Source organism: Carica papaya, chromosome 4 (genome assembly GCF_054855325.1).
Source record: "Carica papaya isolate Zhongbai chromosome 4, ASM5485532v1, whole genome shotgun sequence".
Lineage (NCBI taxonomy): Eukaryota > Viridiplantae > Streptophyta > Magnoliopsida > Brassicales > Caricaceae > Carica > Carica papaya.
In genome coordinates this window covers 19654052-19681083 of record NC_142312.1, presented here as the reverse complement: position 1 = coordinate 19681083, position 27032 = coordinate 19654052, and the positions used below count along the sequence as shown (strand labels likewise).

At 37.0% G+C, this 27032-nt stretch overlaps 1 protein-coding gene across 3 annotated transcripts; it reads left to right on the top strand.

Moving 5' to 3' along the window:
- The first annotated feature begins 1826 nt into the window (after nucleotides 1-1826).
- On the top strand, nucleotides 1827-26958 carry NPSN11 (Putative plant snare 11). 3 transcript variants are annotated; one of them, XR_015818509.1, is made up of 11 exons: nucleotides 1830-2232; nucleotides 2343-2542; nucleotides 2884-2976; nucleotides 6415-6508; nucleotides 6630-6667; nucleotides 7156-7247; nucleotides 8637-8716; nucleotides 16159-16215; nucleotides 16325-16409; nucleotides 16512-16586; nucleotides 26554-26627. XR_015818509.1 is itself a non-coding variant. In XM_022039432.2 (11 exons), exons 2-11 carry the CDS (start codon nucleotides 2466-2468, stop codon nucleotides 26653-26655), a joined length of 801 nt encoding a protein of 266 aa, XP_021895124.1. In that variant the 5' UTR covers nucleotides 1835-2232; nucleotides 2343-2465; the 3' UTR covers nucleotides 26656-26958. The 3 variants fall into 3 exon arrangements, 2 of the variants coding, with proteins under 2 accessions (XP_088074173.1, XP_021895124.1); XM_022039432.2 differs by having other exon boundaries at nucleotides 1835-2232; nucleotides 16325-16417; nucleotides 26554-26958; XM_088218047.1 differs by lacking the exon at nucleotides 16512-16586 and having other exon boundaries at nucleotides 1827-2232; nucleotides 16325-16417; nucleotides 26554-26958.
- Nucleotides 26959-27032: the final 74 nt, after the last annotated feature.

Here is a 27032-nt window from a genome sequence, read left to right as displayed (position 1 = left end):
AAATAAAAATATATTATATTCACTTAGAATTGCTACAAATTGTAAAGTTTTTAAACATTACAATATATTATAATACGTTGTAGTCTCCCCAGTCTACTATATCGTGTATATGTTATATATAATATAATATAATATATATTTATATATACATAAATTAAACATATTATATATCATAATATATATTACACATATATATATGTATAGTAGGGAGTGAGGAAAATAAAGAATTGGTAAGAGAGAGAACAAAGAGAGGGAGAGAGGGGGAAGGTGCAAGATCAATAAAGAAAAAAGAGAGAAAAGAGTGAGAACGATAAGAGAGTTATTGTGGATATAGAGGGAGAGAGGGAAGAAAGAAGATAGAGTTGGTGTATTGAGAAGTGGTAGCTTGAATTGTGAACATGACAGAAGACAGAAAAGATGAAGACAGTGCGGCTAGGTTTATCTTTGTTATGTATATATATATGTATATATTACTTTTTAACTAGTCTATACTATGTTATACCAAAATTAGAACATAATGGATTAGATTTTTCGGTCCACACTGTCCTTGACTAAGGATCAAACCAAATCCAATTTAAATTGAAATGAACATTCTAAACTATGGATTTTCATAATTATCTGCAACAACAATTATAAGATATTATCTTCAATATACTAAGAGTAATAAACAATTAATTAACCACTCATATGACTCTATAGAATTTGTGTTATACTCAATTACTACTCTAGTTAAAGTTTAAAGGTAATTTTAACATCTTAATGTCAAAGTATAAATCATTCCATACAACTCAACCCCGATAGAACTAAATTAGAGAACAACATATGTAATACTACTTACTATTGACTCTTACTTGACATGTAGTATAATTTTTTGCAAGTTTTTTATGTATTCAAATTTATTTAATAATCTTGTTCTTGTAAGACATGCCTATATAATATTATAGTATGGGCCACTCTAATATTTAATGAGGTCAAACTACTCTATATATAATGTATTCTATATTAGTATATCTACTATTTAACTAGAAAATTCTATAAACATTTTTAAAACCTTTTTACTATATTCTAATTATAATCTTAAACATTTGAGTTTAATAGGCATTTAGCTTTTGATGTTCACAAAAATATGATAAAACTTGATAACTTACTTTTATTGACGTAATAAATTATTACAATGTACTTTTAAAAAATTACTACATTAGTACACATGTTAGATCTCATTTAATTAACTTATTGTTACATTATTACCAACATCTATATTAATATGATTTTTGACATATCTAAAATATTTATGATTTAAAAATATTATACAAAGATACACATGTTGGTAATTTACTATTTATTAATACAGTGAGATAATAGTTAAAATTCTTATACTCTGTTTAAATATCATAAATTCAAATTTTATTAAAAACATATAACTCATCTATTTTATACGCGTATTATAAACTGACGAAGGTTAACCCATGATACTTGATTTAGTAGAACTGAAAGCTTAATTAACTAACTTATTAGTAGTGTTATAGTGATCAAGTTAGGTTTTGTTTCAATGAATCTATATTTATAGGAGAAAAAACATTATGAAAGGATTAGATTTCATTAGTTATAATAACTTAACAAGTTAAAATTAGACCTTACCTTAATCTGACTCCGTGCACCTCAGACATTTTACCTAATACATCTATATATATACCTCTTAATCGTAGGAAAGTCAAAGTCAATCAATCCAGCGGACGAGAAAAGGTAGCACGACATAATAACTATCAACGAGACATACAATAGCTAAGTTTGGAACAACCCTTGCGCTGTGGGTCCCACTGACAAGCTGTTTGAACGGCCAAATTTCAGGCCAATTTCAAACCTCTCCTCATCGGAGCCAAAACCAAACACCCAAACACGACCGAGAGACTATTTTATTTTTCTGGAGTTAAAAAAATAGAAAAGAAAATGGAAAATTTTATGTAAATTACAAGAAGATATCATTTGTTTGCATTCTCCAGATCGGGAGACGCTGTAAACCCTATTTTCTTGGTCTCCTCGATCGATACAAACATCTACATTTTATGCAGATCTAGTACACGGAATTCATTTATTATTATTTTTTTTCTGTTTATGTTCTCTGATATATGATTTGAATTTGGACCTGTGTTGTTTTGGTTCAAGGCGATTTGCTTAATTTCCTACTTGCCCTGGAAACGCTGATCGCGGAATTCAGAATCTGCAATTCCTCTGGTTTGGCTCTGAGCTCGCATTGAAAATTTTCAATTTTTTTTTAATTTCTATTATTTATTTCTCCTATTGCGCCTAATATTTTGAGAGGAAATGATGGATGTTGCATTCAGGGATCTGATCAGGATTTTGAATCTGCTGCTTTGGTGCATGGAATCCTGCATTTCGCATATCTCTTGGAGTATTTAATGCGTGAACAATATCTTTGATTATAGAAGACATTTTTATTTTGAAAAATGGATCCAATATCTGCGGTCAGCGAAGAGCTAGCTGAGATCGATGGGCAAATCAATGACCTCTTTCGTGCTTTGTCGTGAGAACTCTCGTTTCTTTTTTATTTGTTTCCTTTTTCTAGTATATATTTTGCTGCCGAGTTGTAGCAGCATTGCTCGACGTTTCAGCAGCTTTATTTTATTTGAAAGCTTTCTTGGCACTTTAAATATTTGGATAACAAAATCAGTTTTAGCTTAGCAATTCCGTCAAATTGTTAATTACATATGGTTGCCCATAGTAAGTTGTTTTGGGAGTAATACTGGTTTCAATATCAACTGCTGACGTATTGGTGATTGTTGATATTTAATTATCCGTATTCATTTTTGTGGTAATTGGTGAACTCTTGAATTTTTTATATGTTCATTTTTATTTTTATTGTAGAAATGGGTTCCAGAAATTGGAAAAGATTAAGGAAGCTAACAGACGAAGCAGGCAATTGGAAGAGCTAACGGAGAAGATGCGGGAGTGTAAGAGGTATTTCCTTCTGTGCCTTTTCTTTATATTACTACTTTTAGCATCTTTAAGTTCCTTTGTGATATATTTTTCCTTTTGGTTTTACAATATTTGGAGCATTAAAAAATCTCTCTTGGATCTGATCTGCAAAGTATTTTAAGGAGCATGCATTATGAATGACCTTGGTAGTAGAAAGTGAAGTTTTATTGAACAGTACTGGAAAGAGAGGTGAAAGGTCCCCAGGATCTTTGCTCGTAAAACAAATAAGATCTTGAAAAATTTAAGGGGATTGTTGCCCAAATAGGTGTATCAAACTTAAAACTGGTGCCTGGTCCCTGACATGTGGCTGCACATAATAAGTCATCTTAACGTCTGTTGTCTTAGTTACTAACTGATATCCAGTTGAAAAAACATTTGCTTCAAAAATTTGGAATCTCAGTTTGGTTTATCAACCACTTTGTCACTAGGAGTTATCGCTTAGCAATTCTTGGTGTTCTCAATTCGAGTTGATAAATCATCTTATGTGTAAATAACTTCAGACACTTTATCAGTCAATTTTAGAAAGTAATGTAGCAATCTAGCACAATAGAATAGGAAAACAATAAAGAAAGTAGACAACTTGTAAATCCACAGTGGACTGACCATCCACTATGACAAGTTTGGAGGTCCACAATCATAGGAATCAACCACAATCATAGAACTGCTGGACTATGCTAAGAGGGCCTTGTTGAAGTTGTTTGAGGAATTCTACCGTAATGACTTAATCTGGTTGAAGATGATTCTATTTTCATCAATCTGGTTTCAAGAAGGATTGGTATACTAAAGTCTTTGATTAGTGCCCTTAGCTAGGTGACTTTTGTCATTAAGATCATTATTAATGTCCTATATTTGAGTTTGAGAGACATTTTATGAAAAAATTCCTATTAATCAAAGGGCTTTTATGGGTAGGCAATGCTAATAAAGTGTTGGCAGAAAGGTAAACAAATGATGGTTAGAGTAAGGAGATATGTGCATTTAGCCTCCATGTTTCGATACTAATGCGAATAATGCTGGAGGGAGATGAGGATGGAAGTTCATAAGGGCTTTAAGTTCATGAAAAAGCTTTAATTACTTATGGATAAGTTGGAGTTGAATAAGGAGTTTCTGGTGATTTTAAAGTTAGGAAAAGAATTTGTACTAAAATCTTTTTTATAAAAAAAAAAGTTAGAAAAAGACAGCTTTTTGATCATATTTCCCTTGTTGATATATTGGCTTTGGATAACAATCTAAATGGGGGCAATTGTTGAGGTTGTCTTGCTTGAAAATGAGTTTGAGGGTGTCATTGTGAAGGAAAAGATAATCGAAGACAGAAAAATAGAGTTAAACTAGATTTTTGCCAGGTGCTATGCATGGTCAAAATTCTAATAAAATAACTAATTAATAATTCGACTTTTGTTACAATTTTTGATAAACAATATACATTTTAATAAAGGTTTTAATTTGGAAATTTAATTTTAATAGAACTTTTAGTTAAATAGTTAATCTAATTTTTTAATTAAATAAATTAGTAGAATTTTTGATACGAAGTAATTTTAAGTAGATAGTTTGTAGAAATTTAGAGAAATTTCTCTTTATTTCAAAAGGCTGAAGACAATATATATACATACTTTACAATTAATTAGTTTCTTTTTAGAGGAAGTTTGACAATTAATTGTAGTAAAATAGAAAACAAAAATAAATCTAATAATGTAAAGTCTAGCAATTAGTAACAAAAAGAACAACTAATAATAGCTAGATTATTGGCCAAATCAAGAATTAGCGGTTGAAAATCTTTCCATAATCATGAATTTAATGTTGAGAATATTTCCACACTTCCCCCAAGCTGACTTGAAGACGTTATTCATTCCAAGCTGAGAACTTAGGTCTTCAAATCTTTTTCGAGGCAAGGCTTTGGTTAGGATATCTATAACATGTGACTTTGTTGGCATGTAGAGTAGTTGGATAAAACTGTCTTCTTTTTCCTGTTGATGAAGTAACAGTTAATTTCAATATGCTTAGTCTTGTCATAGTGAACTGGATTCTCGGCAATACTTAGAGCAGATTGATAATCATAAAAAAGCTTCATAAAGTCTTCTAGGTTAATTCCTAGTTCCTTAAGTAGTATTTTAATCTAAATGCACTCGCAAATTGCATTTGCCATAGTGTGAAATTTAGCTTCTACACTATTTATAGAGACCACAAAATATTTCTTACTTCTCCAGGTGACCAAATTTCCCCATATAAGAATAATAACCAGACATTGATATCCAATTTGTGATAGATACCATCTAATATGCATCACTGTGAATTTCTCTCTCTCGTTTAGGATCCTTCTTGAAGAATAAACCATTTCTAGGTCCTAACTTTAAGTATGTTATAACCTTATAAACAGTCTCTATATGTTCTTACGGATCATTCATGGACTAATTTACAAAGCTAACAGAGAATTCAATTTTTAGACGTGTGAGAGAGGTAGATGAATTTACCTTTGGTATCGACTTTATCAACTGGAGCACCTTTTCTAGACATTCTTAACTTGTGGGTGGTTTCCATAGGGTTTGTTAGTTGGTTTATATCCCAACATTCCCTACTCAGTAAGTAAATCTAAGATATATTTTCTCTAAACACATAGATGCCTTCTCCTGATCTTGCCACCTCCATTCATAGAATATCTAAGATTTCTTAGGTTTTTAAACTCAAATTCCTTAGTTGGAATTTTCTTTAAAAAAATTAGTTCTTCCATGAAGTCACTAGTGATTATTATATCATCAACATACACTATTAGACTAGATAATTTACTGTGATCAGATTTCTTTACAAACGATATATGATCGGATTAACATTGGGTTTATCCATCATATTGTACTGCTATTGTGAATTTTTCGAACCAAGTTCTTGGAGATTGTTTAAGACTATAGAGTGACTTTTTCAACTTTCAAACCTGACGTCTCGTATCTAGAGTTTCCAATTTAGGAGGGATTTTCGTATACACTTCTTCGGCTAGGTCTATTTAGGAATGCATTCTTCATTTCTAGCTGGAACAGAGACCAATCCAATTTGCAGCTAATGACAGGATAACATGGATAGTGTTTGGCTTAACCACCACTGTAAATATCTCTTGGTAGTCGATGCCATAAGGTTTGGTAAATTCTTTATTCACAACTCGTGTTTTATATTGGTCGACATTTTCATCATCCTTGTAAATTATTGTAAAGATCCACTTGCACCCTACTGGACTTTTTTGTGGGAGCAGTTTTATTTGTTAATTGATCTTTTATTGTAACTGAGGTGGGGGATTTGTTAATGGAAACATCCCAATGGAAGACAAGCATGGCCACTAATAGGGCTATGCCTGGCCGCATGTCATCAGCACTGTTGCGCTCATTTTTGTTATCCTTCCTGCTATTTTGGGCAGAGTAAAAATGATGTCATTTTTTTCAGGCTTATCAAAGATTTTGACAGAGAAGTGAAGGACATGGAGACTAGAAATGATCTGAACACCAACAAGATGCTTAATGAGAGAAGGCAGTCGATGGTAAGCTCCTAATTTTAAGTTTTACTTAGGTTGAGATCCTGTATACTATTGTCACTGATGTTGCATAGTGTTGCCTGAAATTCTTGAAGTTCCCTGAATATTCTTTGGCATGTTTATGCAGGTCAAAGAGTTAAATTCATATGTTGCTCTGAAGAAGCAGTAAGTTAATGTTTAAACGTACCAATATTTATCTAAAAAATATTTCTTTTTCTATCTGAAAAAAGAGAGAGTACAAATTTTATGGTCACAAATTTCTTCACTCAAATTGCTTCTTTTGCTATATAAGAAGGGATTTATATTTGGCTTCTGTTTCCTCTGTTAGGAATTTAATATTAGAACTAGAAATAGTTGATTCCTACAAAATCCAAGAATTTCTCTTTAAGTTGTAACTTGTGTTCCAAATAAATTCCACTTGAGATGAAATATAGTCATATTTTTGTTTTCAACTTTTCTTTCAAAGTGGTTTGTTGGATATCTTACTTGGATAGACTTTTTCTTGAGTTGCTTGAAGTATCTAGTTTCAAATATACAATCAGATCCTGCTGGTGTCTTTAACTGGAAAGTATTCTATCCTAATTTATTTGCTAAACAAGAATTTTCTATTGGTCTGATTTATTGGAATGAGGAATGCATTGATGGTGATACAGAGTTACCGCTAACCTTGAAAATAACAAGCGGATTGATCTCTTTGATGGGCCTAGTGAAGAAAATGCTGAAGACAATGTCTTGCTGGCTTCATGTAAGCTCTCTTCTTTCATTGGATATGGTTGCTTCTTACATTATATTTCTTTTTTCAAATAAAAGTATTGTAAATTTATAGGTAACAAGGTGGTACCACCCATTTACATCTCATTTACAACCCAATTAAATGATCCATGACATTGCCTATATCATCAAATCCATTGATGTCATGACCCAAAAAAATTGATCCAAAATGATCCATGACGTTGCTTCTTACATTATCTTGAGGAAGTTCAAATAAACATAGTTAGACATATGTTCTGTCTATGCTCAAATATCTCTAACAATGATTTTCTTGTTTCCTGTGGAAGTTGTAAGCAATTATTTTGAATGGTTCGAAGCCCTCTTATTTTTAAGAAAGTTGGTATAGAATTTATCAATGATCATCCATCTTTTTGGGTTTCGTTACATATAATATAGTTAATTCATCTCATTTTGCATTACTAAGATGCTATCGAAGGAATGATATCAGGCTATGGGGTAGAATGGGAGCATTGTGGCATCTGATGTATGCGTCTAGAATCTGAACGTGATCCTTCTTTTTGACAAAAGCACCTAATATATTTTGTCCTTTTCAAACTCTTTGCCTCTTTCTTATTCCCCTCTTTTGTTCTTCAGTAGGTTCTGCAAAGCTAACAGTCTGATATTAGCCCTGTGTTTTCTGTGTTCTTTCGGATTAAGCATTTGATTTTCACTATATTTACTTCTATACTCTCTTGGTTTTCAGATCTACTGTTTAGGCTCTTTGTTTCTGTATAAGGGTCTCGTGCTGATGTATCATCCTCATTTCTCACTTAGTTGTCTGTATAAGGGTCTCATGCTGTATAGGTTTCTGGCCTCAGAAAGTAGAAAGCTATCTGTGTATTGGTAAGAAGCATGAGTATATATATCCATTTTCATTTCTCTATAACATTTTCTTGTCATTTCTGTGTTGATTAAAATTGGAGGATTTAATTTCTTTCTTGATAATTTTTTAAAAATAAAATTATATAGTGGTGAATGTAAAAGCAACATGTTGTGTCTTTATGCATTTTCTAGGAACTTCGTGCACAGTTAATATATTCATACTAACAGCTCGTACTTAATAACATAATGATCTCAAAACACCCTCCATGAAATTTAAATTGTGGCATGAATGCAACTAACTGATGATGTGCCACTTTTTGATGGAAATAATGCTTGTTTTGAAGCAGCCCATGTGACGGGCATTGAAGAATAAGATATCACCAAGTTTCAAGGTTGTTGTCTTAGTTACACACGATTAAGAAATGGTTTTCTTGGTTTATAGAAATAATTTAAAGAAATGTTGTCCCAAAAGATAATATTAGCCGTTATGTCTTAATTTTCATTTAGAGAATTTATGTAAACGAGGCTGTGCATCTTTCAGCTATGACAAATCAACAATTAATAGATCGTGGAAACAAGACGATGGATGAGACTGATCAAGCCATTGAGAGGGGACAAAAGGTTAGTGTCTGGCTGTCGAACTGCTGTTATAATTGATGGTATAAGTTGAGACGACATTTTCACTATGTTTTTCTTGATGAATAATGCTTGTTTCTACATTCTAGAGATTGTTTATGATGTTTGATATTGTTTTTTAGATGGTCTAATGTGTTCAATATGTTTTTTTAGTCTCTTTGATTTGGCCGATCTAGTGCTTTAACATTATTTTTGTCAGCACAAAGAGTTTGTTCCTTTTCTGTTCTCTTTATTTGTTCACATTCAGGTTGCTGAAATCAAGAGTATTGCCATTGTTATGAAATGGATTATGTTCTGAAGCTTAAAGAACGAATTCCTGATTGTTGCAAGTTATGAGTTTGTACTCTTATCCAGAAACATGCAATAAAACTTGAAGCACTTGTTTAGAAGTTCTAATTTTGTGACACAAGAGAAAAGGGTTTAGCAACTAAGGAAGTAGCTATTAAATTAATCATGCACTGGGCTTCATCGTTCTTGTCATCAACAAGGAATTTGAGAGAAAAATTCTCTGTAGGAAGTTCTTTCACTTGAAAAAATTTGCTGAGTACAATGTTAAGCCTCTTATATATAGTATAGGAATGCTAGAAAAGTAAATTACCAAAAGTAAAAGATCTTATGTCTTAAGTTTTGCTATACGAATAGTTTCCTAATTTTTAATAGTCTTCCTTTAACAATAAACAACCCAAATAAGTACTTACCACCTGTAATGTTAGAAGGTTGAGTTATTCTTCCATTGTTTGGTTGGGGGGGGGGGGGGGGGATGGGGGTTTGGCAATGAAGAGGGGAGGTTAAGGTTCTTTGTTATCGGGCAATTTATGCTGGTTTTTGGCTGATTTAACTGGAGAGGAATGCCAGAATATTTTGGAATTAAAATGAACCTTTTATAACCTTGTAAGATACAGTTTGCTTTTGGCTTCTGTTTGGGGTAAGGCTAATGTTGTTTTAAAGACATTTCTTTATCAATTTTGTATAAAGATTGGCTGGTTATTCTTTTTGCAATTCAGCTAGTCCTCTTTTCTTTCTTTTGGTTTCTTTATTTTGTTTTGAAGGATACATAATTATCTGTATTTCTATCTTCTTTATCTCGTTAATGTTTCTCTTTTTTTTTCTATAAAAAAGTAATATTGCGTGTAGTCCTATTCTATTCCTATTTAATTTCTTAATCTTTATTTGATATGTAAAAATTAGTAATAACTTATGTGTTTGATGCATAATTGAATGAAGTTCATCCGAATTGTCCGTTCTACAATATAAGTTTATATTTTCACCTATCAAGTAAAAAATTATGAAAGAATCTAACTTGAATTAGATATGAAACTGACTTTGAGTTAGAATAAATTTTAATTTTAGTTTAAATCGTACTTGTATTTTATCACTGTTCTCTTCTATAGAATTAGAATTTGAATTAAACTGAGGGTAGAAGTAAAGCATCAAGTCCCATGGGATTGGGAAAACTCAGCTTTAACAAAAGGCATGTTCATACTGGTTATAGGTATTATGGTCAATTTGCTTAAGTTCCCTTAAAAATAGAGCAATTTTTCTAGACAAAGCTTTACCAATCATTTGGCAAGAAATCCATGATATTGGTTGCCTTGCATGCTCAAGCTTCTCTCATGTCAAGAATTTCAGTCACCTCTTTAGGATTCTTAGGCTAATTGACAGTTCAATTTTCTGCAACAGGTAGTTTACTTTCAACTTCAAATCCATGATAGTCAAATAAATATAGGCTATGATGAAAAATGGTGCTGATTTGAAGATCATTAGGAAGTTTGACAACATGCTGTGGAGCTTAATCTTTCTTCAGACATGCTTGTGATGAGTTCTCTTAAGTTCTTTTCATGGGTAGACTAGATCCTTAAAACCTTCTGCAAAGGCCCCTTGAATCTTTTGTGCCATTGATATTGCGGCGGGATTGGGGGGTGGATTTGGGAATGGATGTAGGGATAGAAAAATCCATTAATTAGATTAAATTTTTCCTAGAAAATAATAGTCTGTTTCCCATAGTCATCAAGCCCATGAAAGTCAAATAAATCTGCAACATTAAACTTATGGGTGATTTGATGGTCATCCAATAAATCCACTGCATATGCATTAGAACTAATCTCCTTCACAACCTTACCGGTCCAATGTTTATGAACTCAAGTTTATGATAAGTCCCTGGCAATTGTTGGTATCATAGGTACAAAATAACTTGATTACCAAGTGCAAACTCCTTAAACTTTTTGTGTTAATGAGCATCTTCCTTATAGAACTCATTATGAGCTTTAATTGCTGCATATACCTGATGATGCTAAATGGAGAAGTAATAGATTACATAAATAGATTAGGAAATTCTCTTAGTTAGTATTCTTTTTAAGAGTTTATTATTATATTTTAATAACTTTACGGTTTTGTTTTTATGAATACTTAGTTTTCGTATTTGTTAAGACTGCTTAATATTGAGAGAGAATATGGGAAAGAGAATAGAAGGCTAGATCAATACCGGTAAAGAGGGAATAAAGGTGAATATAGAAGAAAGAATATAGGAAAATCTGGGAAATAAGAAAATAAAACCTTCCTATGTTATTTTATTGTAAAATTTTCCAGAACTTAAAAAAAAAATCGAATCATACAATTCCTTTTAATTAACTTGCTAAATACTTATGTTCCTTGTTTTGTTCTGCATATCTCCTATTACTGGAATATGCTTAGCTTAGGAGCTTCCCTATTCTGCATCATTTCATCCACTTGGTGAAAACTCAACATTGAATTTTGAAATGTTGGAGTAGAAAGAATATTAAAGTTGAAACTTCTCTTCTTAATAATTGAAATATGTGTAACTTGAAATTATAATGGGAAAACATAATTGCTTCTGAAATCAAGGATTCTGAAGGTGTACTGAACGAATTAGACAAAATTTATAAAAGTAAGAACAACCAAACTTTCCTTATTACTGTTTGGAGTCAAAGAATTTTTTGGAAGTAGTATCTTCAGGTGGAGCCTCTTTCTTAAGAATATCATCATTTTTAACTTTAATGACATCATTGCTTGCAATTAAATTTGGAGATGCATCACTAGGTAACTCAATTTGTATAATAGAGATTGCATCATCTTTTACCATCGCCTTGATTGTCTTATCTATTAACTTATTATCATTAGTTGGACGGTCAGTGATGATTTCTTCAGTTACCTCATTTATTAACTTGCTATCAGGAGCTAGATCATCAATAATAATGAGATCACCTTGCTCTATAAAAAGAGATAAGTCATGGCATTTAGTGGTCACTACATCATTATCATCAATGATTGTAAGATCAACTTGCTTCACAGAAATAGATAAATCATGACATAGAGTGGTCAGTACCTCATTCTTTAAATAAAAAGTATAAGACCTATATTAAACCACCGGCACCAAGACGGTGCCACTCATTTACAGAATATTTACAAATCTGTTACCATATCAACAATGGTCCTAAAATATTCCATTCTATCTATGTCATGTTCGAAAATCAAATATCTGAAATAAATAAAACCACATATCCTTAATTTTAAATATCGCCCCTTCTATCCCCTCAAAAGCACTATTACGTCTCTTTCTAACTCATCCAAAAAATAGGCAAAGAAATAAGTTTAACAAAGTTTTTCTTTTTACAAATCCCCTCTCAAGCCCACATCTCTTCCCTCACTGACCCTGCAATAACCCAATTAATCTCAAACAATCAATAGGCCATAATCCATAGATTATAAGCTAGTGGACACCAAAGAAAAATATTTTTGCAAGACTCAACAACAATTTTGCATAGATAACACCAATTCACCATGGTTCTCCCCCTTCTTATCAACTTGTCAATTGTCAAGATGTATTCCCTACTCGCCTCCCAAGCAAAGAAGGTTCTTCTAGTGGAGCCTTCACCTTCCAAATCTGTTTTGTTCGGAAAGTTGTCTCATTCGCCTCAGCATTGCTAATCGAGTGTTTTCTAAAACGATTTCACATTGAAGACCCCATTTTTTTTCAAATTCCAAAGAAGTTGATCTCTATTATCATTTAGCTTAACAATGGCCAGAAGATGGAGCAACCTTCGTATTCATCCACCTCCCAACCATTGGGATTCCTAGTCACATCCACGGATCACTCCCTTCTACCGTTGCCTCCCTCATAAGTCTCCTCCACAAACATATTCTTCTCTTGTGCTAAGGCTAAAATCCGTGGAAATTGATTTATAAGACAACCTCTTCCAATCCAATCATCTTGCCAAAACTGAACCTTGTTACCTCTCCCTCCTTCCACTTAGTACATTCTTGCACACTATGCTGCCTGAAAATTATACTCTTCCATAGACCCATCCCATACGGTCCGCCAGCTTCTTTGAAGGAACCTTCCCCATCCATGGCCTCCATCTAACATCCACCACCCTATTGCCATGGCTATCGGTGGATTTTTTTTTTAGAATAGACTCTGAAATAGAGGAGACTTTAAGGATATTTTGTCGAGATAAGAACTTGCAAAAGTCGAGTAGTCGAAGAAGTCGGATCTCAGACTTGCAAAAGACAAGTGAAAAGTCTCTCGAGGTTTCGCCGTTTTGAAACAAAAAGTTAAAAAATCTCGCAAAAATTCAGCGTGGTTTTTCTCAGAAGGTTCTGCCAAAAAGAGTTTGGGATTAAATCGTTTGGTCTTTGGAAGTTCCCTGATTGGTTTGAGAACTTGATTGAAGAAGACCAAAATTTTGGAATACACGTAGATCTGCAGGTCTAGTCTTTGAAGTTATTCTAGTGTGTTTCAATTTAGGAATTCCACAGTTCAGACAGAGACGTTGTTGAGTATGTGGCTTGACTTACTCCAAGGTGACTCAAGTCTTGATTGAGCAGTCATTTTTTTTTCATAGTCACGGGTCCTGCTTTAGCACTCTTTCACATTTCCACTTGTGATAGAGGAGGGCGCTTTGTGACCTTCCAATTTTCCAGTTAAATTGGGGACCAAAAAGTCGGTGAGAGATAGCAATAATATGCATCCATTTCTAGGCATATTCGGTGTCTTGTGGATGCTATCTTAAATCCTCTTCTCTCCAATACCTCCAAATCCATTTACCATGAAGGGCCATATTCATATCAACCAAAGATCTAATCAAGTCCTCCTTGGTCTAAAGGAAGTTTCACCTCCTCTAACTTCACTAAATGATATTGTCTTCTCCCCCCTTTGTTACCCCATAGGAATTGTTAAGGTGCTTTTGATAAGGGTTATTTGATAAGAAATTTCTTTTCCACCCGCTAATTTCTCTCAAACATCTTAATCACTGGCTCCCATCTTATTCCTTTTTGATATTTGCCAAATGGGATGCCAAGATATTTAATAGGTAGGTGTACTGCTTTACAACCCAGCACCCGAGCACATAAGCCATCTTCCTTTCTTTCCCCAAAACCCATTAATTTAGACTTATTCAGATTGATGTTCAGTCCAGACACTGCTTGAAAACATAGGAGTACGCAACTTAAATTAAACAACATCCTCACTTCTAGTTGGCAAAGAATCAAAGTGTCATTTGCAAAAGAAAAAATGACAAACTTCTAATTGGTTGTCGTTTCTCCCTAGAATAATACCTCTCAATAACTCCTTCTCCCTCGCCTGCTCCAACAACTTGTTCAGAGCTTCCATAACAATTATAAACAACAAAGGAAATGATGGGTCACCCTGTCTCAATCCTCTTGACGCCTTAAAGAAGGAAGAAGGTTCCCAAATTTACCATCACAACAAAAGTGGAAGTAGAAATACATGCATACATCAACTTCCTCCTTTTCTGACCAAAACCTTACCTCCCCAATATGTAACCCACAAATACCTAACAAATATGATCATATGCTTTTTTCATGAAAAGTTTGCACATAATTCCTTCCCTCTTGTTACTGACCAACTCATCCACTACTTCATTTGCCACCAGTACAATATCCATAATCTGCCTACCATCCAGAAAGGCATGCTGGCTCTCCCCAATCACCTTACCCAAAACCTTATATAGATGCTTAGCTAGAACCTTTGATATAGGTTTATAGATGCAGTCCACCAATTGATAGGTCTGAAGTCTTTAATGCTCTTGGCTCCCACCACCTTAGCAATGATGACTAAGAAAGTGGAGTTTGATGACTTCCCAAATGTTTCAGAATCATGAAGCTCCTTGAAAACCTCAATCAAATCATCCTTGATAACAGGTCAGAAGTCTTGCAAGAATCTCATATTAAAGCCATATGGGCCTGTAGATTTATCACCATTGTAATCTGTAAGCCCTTCAACTATCTCTTCTTTAGAGAACTCCTTCTCAAGGTTAATCCTGCTAATCTCATCCAATGCTTTAAACTGTAAGCCATCTAACCTGGGTCTTCTTTTGAATTCTTCCTCATATAGCTTCTGGTAAAAGCCTTTAACCTCTTCCCTCAAAGCTTCATTTCCATTAATGCATCTATCTTCTACTTTTAGCTCCTCCACATAATTGTATCTTCTTCTATGGCTAGCCAAACAATGGAAATATTTTGTGTTTTTATTGCCTTCTTTGAGCCATTTTTCTCTAACCTTCTGTCTCCAAGATACCTCCTCCATATGAAGACTATTGGCTTGATCCACTCTTATGTCTTCCCTGTTTTCCCCTTCCTCTGGACATAAGGCCTGCTTTCACCACTCTCTCTCTTACTGTGTTCCTGTTCTGATCCTATGCTTCCCTGTCTATTTTCCCTTTGATGAGCTCGATTTCTAACAAAATCTCATGTCTTAATTTTGCTAAAAAAGAGAAGACTGAAATATAAATAATTTTTCTTATTTAAATAAGTATAAATAGTTTCTCTATCTGTAATAGTTTTCCTAAACAATTAGAGATCTATATTATAATTTCCTAATCAGGTTTACCAACTTATAAAAAGAGAAATTAAATTGATGCTAATTATGCTCTACATCATTTTGGTCAACTCTAATTTTTTTGATGAAGTGGTCACTTGATTGACTGAGTATTTCCCTCCAAGTCAATGAGTTTTTATTGTTAGCCTAACCATGGGATTCGCTTATCTGTTTTCAAAAACTTTGCATTTTATAATGGTATTGATATTTGTGCTCACTGTATAAATCTTGGCTTATCTTAATCTAAACTTTCTTGGATCAGAGGTGGGGACTCCCTACTGACAATCTTATCATTTAGTTTGTTTTATAGCCTCACCTTAACTTTTCTGATTTCCTCTAATTCAACACTTGAGGCAGTTAGAAGCATCTTCAATGCTGTCCTCAGAATTTCCTTGTGTGATTCTACACAGAAGCAAAACCACTATAAACAATGAAATTCCCATTTTAAAGAGTTTGCATGGTGTATTTTGCTTTACTTTTTTTCTAGCATTAAAATGTATAAACCCTTAAATGTCCTTCTTACGGGTAACTAATGCTGATTAGACCCTTATGTCTTTGGTTCTTTTCATAGATTGTTCAAGATACTATAAATGTGGGAACAGAGACTGCAGCTGCTCTGAAAGCCCAGGTTTGTTATTCCTTATTACACCTATACCATTATCTTTCTTGTTTCAACCAATCTTTGGAGATTCTGTGACATTTTTTTTAACTAAGATAATGTGCTTCTAAATTATCAGACTGAGCAGATGAGTAGGATTGTGAATGAACTGGACTCTATCCATTTCTCAATCAAGAAGGCTTCGAAACTGGTCAAGGAAATTGGTAGGCAGGTCAATCTCTGAAATATCCACTTCTTTTGCTTTTGTATATTTGACAGATCTATTATTCCTGATACTAAAACTATCATTTTTATTATTTCTTTAGGTTGCAACTGACAGATGTATTATGGCACTTCTTGTCATTATTGTCATTGGTGTCATAGCCATCATTATTGTGAAGGTAGAGTACCTGCTTAATATTTCATATCCAACAAAAATGAAGCATAAATCTCTAAAACAACTATGTTTCTCTTCAATTAAAAGAAGAGAGACAGTTCAAATCCTACAAAAATGAATCATGAACTCAAGATCACCTACGTTTTTTCTTTTCAATTAAAGAGAGAGAATAATACAAAGGCCAAAATCTGGTTTACCATGCTTTGTTTCTTAGATCAAAGTCATCCTTTTGGTGAACATCTATAATTTTTTTCTTAGCTTTAGAATAGCATGCATTTTGTTGCCAATCTTTTTCGGTGATCATAAGGGGAATCAGGAGGCTAGTTGTTGAGCAAAGTGGAGGGTGGGGTTAATAGCTTTGGCCGAAGCATCATTAGAATTTCCAAAGAGAACAAGCTTTCTAATCTTCATGGGTAGGGAGGGTGCTACATGGTTGAAGGATACCCTTAGGATTATAAAAAATAAGTAGGTGAGCGGTTGAGAAGAAGGATATGCAAAGAACAAATAACCCTTTCTTGCTAGGACTACAGAGCTTCTTAGTTTTGGGGGGGTGGGGTGGGGGACAGCAAGGTGCGAAATCCTTATCCTACAAACTTGATAGGGCTATAAATTATGGAGTATTATGAAGGTGAATGGTGATGATTAAGCGTCTGCCCGATCCGTTCACCATCTCTCAAGATATTTAGTAAGTCTGTCGACATTATCCATTATCAATTCACATACCTTTTTCCATTTTTCTTAATCTCAATTATCCAATCAAACATAAACACATAAACCAGTAATGGACACCAAATAAGGCAACACAACATCGGATTCACAATAATTTTAAGCATAATAAATGAAACCGTAATTCATGCATATGAAACCATAGAATAAACACATCAAGCACCATACTGCATTTAAAACTGTAAAATAAATCAAACAACACTTGACTGAAAATATATCAGATTCGGTCTTCATTAGCAACTTTAATCAATTATACATATTTATTAATTCATAAAATACCGTTTTATATTTTATTAGCCTTTAATGTCGTGATAGGGAATAGGGTGAGGGATCCTTACTTATTTCGGAGTCTGAAATCGGGTTCTCACTGCACCTACGGGCAGTCCCTAGATTTCCTGAATTTTTTCCCGGAAACTGAAACACACTTCCGGTACCTGCACATGTTCTCAAAAAATCTCAAATCAGACCTAGGACCCTTTTGGCCAATTTCGGAATTCCAGCGCGGTGGCTCCGCCGAGCTCCGGCGACAACACCATCGCCACGGCGGTGATACGCCTCGGGTTGGCCGTTTTCGGCCGAATTCGGCCAAACTTGCATTGGTTCCTGTGATAAAACACCCCTAGGGCCCTCGGTAGACCAAAAAATTTCAGAAAACTGAGACTTACCGGCGACGAAGCTCTCGGGTACGGCGGCTCCTTCGGCGTGAGTTGCAATTTGGTGTTTTGCTCCAGTCAACTTGTAGAGAAAAGGATGGTGGTCACAGTGGTATAAAAATTACATCGAACGGGAATCAGGAAGGGCCTCATCGGAGGCAAACATCGAGGAAATCTGCGGCGGTGCCGCTGGATTTCAGCGGTGTTTTTCGGCCAATCGGCTGGTGGTTTGGCTCCGATTTGGCTACAGGGAGGTTCGGCATCGAAAAATGAGCCAATGGGAGAAATTTTACCTCGTTTGGCAGCCAGAAAGTCCTCTGGTGCGACGGCGGGTAGCGGCAGCCGGTTCATCTGGTGGCTGGGTCGTCTTCTCCGGTGAGGGTTCTGGCAGCTAGGGTTTGGGGTTGGGTGTGGATGCGATTATTTATAACCTTCCCCTTTTAATCTGAGCCGTCCATCACGATTTAATCTGAGCCGTCTGATCGCGATTAAATTAGAAATAAATCTGGGTCGTCCATCGCGATGCGATCTGGGCCATCTGTGCGTGATCAAATCTGGGCCATCCGATCGCATGTACGCAGATCGCCTGCGTGTCTCCGTCCCGCGTGGCTTCTCGCATCAGCGTCCCTGCCACACGGCGTGTTCTGGTTGGCCGGGGCTGCTGACGTGGCTGTTGATGTGGCACTATTTTTCTAAATTGTGTTTTGACCTCCCGATTTTCGATTTTCTTTTCGAAAACACATCCAGAATCAAAATTTTCATCCTTTTTTTTCCGAAATCAATTTCAATTAAATCCTAAAAATAATTTTACCCTATTTTATTATTATTATTATTATTATTTCTATTAAATTAAATTAAAACCTTATAAATTAAATATTAAAATAGAATAAAATTAAACAAAATTCTAATAAAAATAAAATAAAAATAAAAATAAAATAAAATAAAAATTTTGGGTGTTACAACTCTCCCCCCCTTAAAGAAATTTGGTCCTCCAAATTTGTCTCTTACTCTTAGTCGAACAAATGGAGAAACTGTGCTCTAAAATCTGATTCTAGCTCCCAGGTAGCCTCCATTGGCGAGTGGTTCTATCACACTACCTTTACAAATGATATTTCCTGATTGCGGAGTATTCTGCTCTTTCGGTCCGTGATACCGACTGGTACTTCTTCATAAGATAAGTCTTCTTGGAGTAGAAGTGGTTCATGAGCCAAGACATGAGAGGGGTCCGGGTTGTACTTACGTAGCATAGATACATGGAATACATTGTGGACCTTGGAGAGCTCTGAAGGCAGTGCTAGTCTATAGGCGGCAATACCAATCCTGTCTAAGACTTCATATGGTCCAATAAATCGGGGGGTCAGTTTTCCCCTCCTGCCGAACCTACTAATTCCTTTGAAAGGAGTGACCTTAAGAAACACCCGGTCGCCTTGTTCAAACGCTAAATCTCTCATCCGGGTGTCCGTATAATTCTTCTATCTGTTCTGAGCCGTCTGAATGTTCTTTCTGATTTTAACTATTTTAGATGTGGTCTCCTCCACCAACTCCGGACCGAACAATTTTCTGTCGTCCACTTCTTCCCAACAAATCGGTGATCTGCATGGGCGCCCATATAACGCCTCATACGGAGTTATGCCAATACTCGCTTGGTAGCTGTTGTTGTAGGAAAACTCTATCAGGGGTAGATGGTCGTACCAATGGCCCCTAGAGTCAAGGACGCAAGCTCGAAGCATGTCCTCAAGTGTACAGATTGTCCTTTCTGACTGTCCATCAGTCTGAGGATGGAAAGCAATACTGAAAGACAACTTTATTCCCATGGCTTGCTGAAAGCTACTCCAAAACCGAGAAGTGAACCTGGGGTCCCTGTCGGATACCACTGTCACTGGAACTCCATGCAATCTGACTATTTTCTGGATATACATTCTTGCCAACTTATCCAAGGGATCGGTCATCCTGATGGCTAAGAAGTGGGAAGACTTGGTAAACCGGTCAACAATTACTCAGATGGCGTCATGTCCTGATCGTGCCTTGGGTAATCCCGTTACGAAGTCCATAGCGATATGTTCCCACTTTCACTCCGGGATCAGTAAGGGCTGAAGTAACCCGCTTGGGCGTTGATGCTCTGCCTTGACCTGCTGACATACCAAGCATTTAGATACAAAGTTAGCTATGTCCCTCTTCATCCCATTCTACCAAAACCGGGGTCGCATGCTTTGGTACATTTTGGTGCTTCCGGGATGCATGGCAACTTGGAGTTATGGGACTCTGTCATGATGTCTCTCTTTAACTCACTGTCGTCTGGGACACACATCCTATCCTGAAAATGGAGTAACCCATCAGTAGAGATTCGGAATTCTAAGCTCACTCCCTGTTCTGCATCATTCTTGCGGGCTACCAGAGCGGGGTCGACTGACTGGGCTTTCCTTATTCTCTGTATTAACTCGGGCTGGATGGTCAGACGGCCCAAACATGCGACTCTCTTCAGGTCCTGAAGCTGAACCTGTTGTGTGATCCCAATTTGCTTGCGTTCTGAAACCATTAAATAGGCTAAGATACCTGCACTTTTCCTGCAGAGGGCATCTGCCGCCACGTTGCCCTTACCCAGATGATACAAGATATCATAATCATAGTCTTTAAAGAGTTACATCCATCCTCTCTGACGCATGTTGAGATCCTTTTGGGTGAATATGTGTTTCAAACTCTTATGATCGGTATAGATCTGAAAGGTCTCTCCGTATAAATAATGGTGCCAGGTTTTCAAGATGTATATGATTGCGACAAGTTCCAAGTCATGGGTGGGGTAATTCTTCTCATGATTCTTTAACTGTCTGGACCCATAGGTTATGACCTTCTCATGGTGCATCAGGACACAACCCAGGCCTAAATAGGAGGCATCACGATAAACTGTATATCCCCCCGATCCACTCGGTAAAGCCAGTACGGATGCAGTGGTCAGCCGCTCCTTTAATTCTGAAAAACTTCTCTCACAGTGCTCATTCAACTCAAACTTGGCATTCTTCTTTGTGAGTTGGGTTAGGGGAGCCGCTAGATTAGAGAATTCTTCGACGAACCTGCGGTAATAACCTGCCATTCCCAGAAAGCTACAAATTTTCTTAACTGATGTCAACTTCTCCCAGCCAAGTACCGCTTCAACCTTTTCGGGATTTACTGATACTCCTTCCTTCGATATGATATGTCCTAGGAAGGCGGTCTGTTCAAGTCAGAATCTACACTTACTCAACTTTGCATATAGTTTCTTTTTTCTGAGGACCTGCAAAACTTGGGCTAGATGGTGAACATACTCTTCTCTGCTTTTTGAATAGACCAAGATATCATCGATGAACACAATAACAAATTGATCCAAGAATTCTCTGAAGACCCTGTTCATCAGATCCATAAAGATGGTCGAGGTATTGGTTAGCCCAAATGGCATGATCAGGAACTCATAGTGTCCGTACCTGGTTCGAAAGGCCGTTTTGGGGATGTCTTCTGTTCTTATTTTCATCTGATGGTAATCTAATCGCAGGTCTATTTTGGAGGAGACCTGCGCACCCTGCAACTGATCGAAGAGGTCATCAATTCTGGGAAGGGGATATTTGTTCTTGATTGTGACATTGTTCAATCCTCTGTAATCAATACACAATCTCAATGTTCCATCTCCCTTTCTGGCAAAAGTGACTCCAGCACCCCAAGGAGACACACTGTGTCTAATAAAACCACTGTCTTCCAATTCAGTGATCTGTTTTCTCAGCTCTTCCATCTCAACGTAACTCATGCGGTAAGGAGCAACCAAAATGGGCTGGGTGCCTGGTTGTAGGTCTATAGTGAACTCAACTTCCCTGTCCACTGGCAGTCCCGGTAGTTCGTCTAGAAACACATCTGGAAAGTCTCGGACTACTGGAATATCTTGAATACAAATTTCCTTCTTGGGCATGCCTAGTTAGAGAAAATAGCAAGGTTAAAGTACTTGAAAATTAAGGAAACTTGCCATCAAGGAATAAGTACCAAATAATTTTATTAATTTGTAAATGGCTCTTCATTATGAGGATTAAATACAACCTTCTTGTTAAAGCAATCCATGGTGAAGTGATACGCCGCTAGCCAATCCATCCCTAGAATTACATCAAAATCCTCCATGTCTAACCCTATTAGGTCTACACTCAGTTTCCTATTTGCTATCTCTACGGCACAAACCTTGTAGACAACTTTCTCTAACAGTGTTTCACCCCCAGCAGTGGACACAAATAACATTGAATCAAGTTTATCAGGTGATACATTAAGTTTAAATGCAAAAACATGTGAAAAAAATAAATGCGATGCTCCAGTGTCAAATAAAACATGAGCAATATGGTTACAGATAGTGTACATACCCTGTACCACGTCCGGGTAAGCGTCGGCATCCTGCTGTGTGAGGTTGTAAACTCTACCCTGAAAAGGAGGTCTTCCTTGGTTCTGGTTCCTCGGACACTCTCTCGCATAGTGCTGGGCACTACCACATATGGGATAGGTGTTGTTGAGGCGATAGCATGGTCGGTCCCCGTGATCCCTGCCGCACTGCAGACAGATCTTGCCACGTGCTGCCCCTGGAGCCTGAGGGGGAGCCTGGATCGCCGGTCTAGGCCTCTTATTTTGTTGGACAGGAGCAGTAGGTGCTGGTCTGCGGGGTGGAACTGAGGGTCTGTGACTCTCTGATGACTGGGAAAGGGTGTTGAAACTCTCCACGATTTGCGCCTTTGCCAGAACAGCTGAATATGTCTTAAACTCTAGTACCAACAAGTGCCGCTTGATCTCTGGGCGGAGGCCCCACTGGAACCTCCTGGCCTTTCTGCCCTCATCCATCAATGTTTCAGGGGAGTATCGGCCCAGCTCTAGGAATTTACGAGCGTATTCAGACACTGTCATGTTTCCCTGGACCAGTTGAACAAACTCCGTCTCCTTTAAATGTCGGATGTGCTCGGGGAGGTACTCAGCATGAAAGGCTGCTAGGAACTGCTCCCAAGTGATAGGCGTGGGCAGGGTGGTATGCTTGAGCTCGATCTGCTTCCCCCACCAGCATGTAGGAAGCAAGAGTAACCCTATGTTCAGGAACCACTCCTAAGGTCTTGAAAGCATTCTCTGTCTCCGCCAACCAGTACTGTGCATCTTTGAAAGAGGACTCCCCTGCAAAAATGGAAGGGTTTAGTCTCTTGTACCTCTATACGCAGCCCTAGTCAATCAGGGAAGGAGCTGGGTTCTGTGGAAGAGGGATTGGGCTGGGCTGAGGATAGACTGGGGGGCCCTGTGGTGACACCTGCTGATATAGTGGGGGCACCGGATCATACTGTGGCAGTGCCGGGCAATACTGTGGTTGAGACATCGGATTATACTGCGGCGATGGTGCCGGGTGGTACTGTGGAGGAGCAGGCTCTTGCAGGGGTGGCTCGGGATCCGCCCGCTGTAGCGGCGGCTCAAACTGTGGTAGTGGGGGAGGGTCGGGTAATTTCCTTCTCTCCTCTCGACCTTGTTGAGTAGCCATGATCCTTTCGAGCACCTCAAATATTCTGTCAACATCCTCTCGAAGTGAATCATCCCGGCGTGCTCGGTTTAGTGGGGGTCTCCCTCTCATCTTTCTGCACCTGCATTTCACAAAGAAAGGTTGAGTAATAATTCTCAGTTTGGTATTCCTCTAAGTATTATTGTGTAAGGGACGGGTCCGAGGAACGCGGCTCTGATACCAACTGTATCGGTTCCGAAAATTAAAAGAAAATGTATATATTTATTCTAAGTGCGGAAGCGAAATAAAATAAATTATGATTAACATCCCTTACACAATAACCAAAACGAATTAAACGTATGAAAGAATAAACTAAATTAAAGGAAATATTATGAATGAATACTATAAGGAAAACTAATAAATTATTTGGTTACTACTCGCCGTCTTCCTGCAAAATGGGCTCGGGAACCAAGTTCTCCTGATCTGAAATGGTTAAGTAAGGAATGAGCTACAGTAGCCCAGTAAAGACATCACACTATCTCACTGTTATAGAAGTAAAGGTTGGTAGAAAACAAAAAATACGACCAATGGAGCATAGTTTATAACAAACTCATTTATCAATAATGAAAATATTTACTGTCCACTTACCTCAGTGAGATTCATGAAAACAACTTATGAGAGACAATAACATCGTAAACATCATAAGATCATGCACACTCTGTAACATAACACATATCATGTTTTTGTATTTTAGTTATTAGGCAACAAATTTTTTCTTTTATCAGTCTACTAGTATTCATGGGGATCCATAGGGGGGTCCCCGTTACACGTGAACCATTCACATTAATAACTTAATTCCAGGGCCGTCCTCATACCCCGTCCGGTATGGGTTCCAAAACCATAAACCTCAATACCCCGTCCGGTATGAGGGTGAAACAGGCCGTTCTCATACCTCGTCCGGTATGAGCGTCAAAATACATAAAGTCTCCATACCCCGTCCGATATGAGAGACCACGTTCCCGGTAAGGTTCCCTATGGATCCGGTCCGTCCACCATTTCCCAGAATATTTAGTCAGCCTATCGACATTATCCATTATCAATTCACATACATTTTTCTATTTTTCTTAATCTCAATTATCCAATCAAATACAAACATATAAACCAGTAATGGACACCAAATAAGGCAACACAATATCGGGTTCACAATAATTCAAAACATAATAAATGAAACCCTGATTCATGCATACGAAACCATATAATAAACACATCAGGCACCATACTGCATTCAAAACTGTAAAATAAATCAAACAACACCTGATCGAAAATATATCAGATTCAAGCTACATTAGCAACCTTAATCAATTATACATATCTATTAATTCATAAAATACCGTTTTATCTTTTATTAGCCTTTAATACCGTGATAGGAAATAGGGTGAGGGATCCTTACTTGTTTCGGAGTCTGAAATCGGGTTCTTACTACGCCTACGAGCAGTCTCTAGATTCCCTGAATTTTTCTCCGGAAACTGAAAAACACTTCTGGTACCTGCACATGTCCCCAAAAAACCCCAAATCAGATCCAGAGCCCTTTTGGCCAATTTCAGAATTCCGGTACAGCGGCTCCGTCGTGCTCCGGTGACGGCGCCACTGCCCACGACGGCAATCCGCCTTGAGTTGGTCGTTTTCGGTCGAATTCGGCCAAACTTGCATTGGTTCCTATTACAAAACACCCCTAGGGCCCTCTTTAAGCTAAAAAATTCTAAAAAATCAAGACTTACCGGCGGCGAAGCTCTCGGGTACGGCAGCTCCTTCGGCGCGAGTTGCGATTCGGTGTTTTGCTCTGGTCAATCTGTAGAGAAAAGGACGGTGATCACAGTGGTATAAAAATTACATCGAACGGAAACCAGGAAGGGCCTCATCGGAGGCAAAAATCGAGAAAACCTACGGCGGTGCCACTGGACTTCGGCGGTGTTTTTCGGCCAATCGACTGGTGGTTTGGCTCCGATTTGGCCACAGGGAGGTTCGGTATCGAAAAACGAGCCAAGGGGAGAAATTTTACCTCGTTTGGCGGCCGGAAAGTCCTCCGGTGCGGCGGTGGGTGGCGGCGGCCGGTTCCTCCGGTGGTTGGGTTGTCATCTCCAGCGAGGGTTCTGGCGGCTAGGGTTTGGGGTTGGGTGTGGATGCGATTATTTATAACATTCTCCTTTTAATCTAAGCTGTCCATTACGATTTAATCTTGGTCGTCCAATCGCGATTAAATTAGAAATAAATCTGGGTCGTCCATCGAGATGCGATCTGGGCAGTCCGTGCGTGATCAAATCTGGACCGTCCGATCGCGCGCACGCGGATCGCCCGCGTGTCTCCATCTCGCGTGGCTTCCCGCGTCAGCGTCCCTGCCACGCGGCGTGTCCTGGTTGGCCGGGATTGCTGACTGGGCTGCTGACGTGTCACTATTTTTCTAAATTGTGTTTTGACCCCTGATTTTTGATTTTCTTTTCAAAAATACCCCTAAAATCTAAATTTTCATTCCTTTTTCTTAAAATTAATTTCAATTAAATTCTAAAAATAATTTTACTCTATTTTATTATTATTTTTATTTTTATTAAATTAAATTAAAATAAATTAAAATTTTATAAATTAAATATTAAAATAAATTAAAATTTTAATAAAAATAAAAATTTTGGGTGTTATCAAGAAATCACTTAGTGGATTGAACCAATCTCAAAGACGCTGGCATGATTACTAGACAATGTTCTTTAACTTATGCTTAATTACAAAATAGGATTGAAGAAGCGTTGTCTATACTGCAAATCTTAAAATATTACTTTGAAGACCTTGTGCCTGGAGCCACCATGTATTTTCCTTCCAACTGCATTAGTAAGTAATTTTAATTGGGCAAAAACATTTCTGAAATGGTCATCTCCGTACCTCATTAGTTGGGATGTGTATGGATTAGAATTTCAATATCATCATCATGATCATTGTGCTTCATAAGTATTCAGGAAGTAGATAAAAGTTTGCAAAGATGTGAGAGTTGAGAATATCTTTTATTAGCATGATAGTTGAATATTTTTTTTTTTTAGCATATTGTCCGTTGACTTGCATGATATCCATTTTTTCAGCTGGTCAACCCAAACAACAAGGACATCCGAGATATTCCAGGCTTAGCGCCACCTGCCATGACGAGAAGACTACTTTGGGATCCTCGAATCGAGGTAAACTAGTAAAAACTTATAATCTCCTGAGGATTCGGCAGATTTGCATTCTGATCAGATATAATGTAAGGTATGATGCCGGTTTGCCTTATAGCGATAAAGAGCAATCGGGTTGTGGAGTGAATTCATTTATGTAATTCGACGCAGAGTTTACCAAATGAATGTTGGCTATTGGTGGATAAATTGGAAGTTCTTGTGTTCCCTGACTGAAGAAATTAATTTCTGTTCAATATAGGGAGGAAATAACTTACATATATTCAAATTGTAACGATTTGATACTAATATCAAGTATTATGGTTCTGATTTTTTTAAGCACAGAGAATTTGGTAGTATCTTGTATTCATTTTATTCTGTGTCATATTTTTTTTTCTGACAATCTGCAGCAG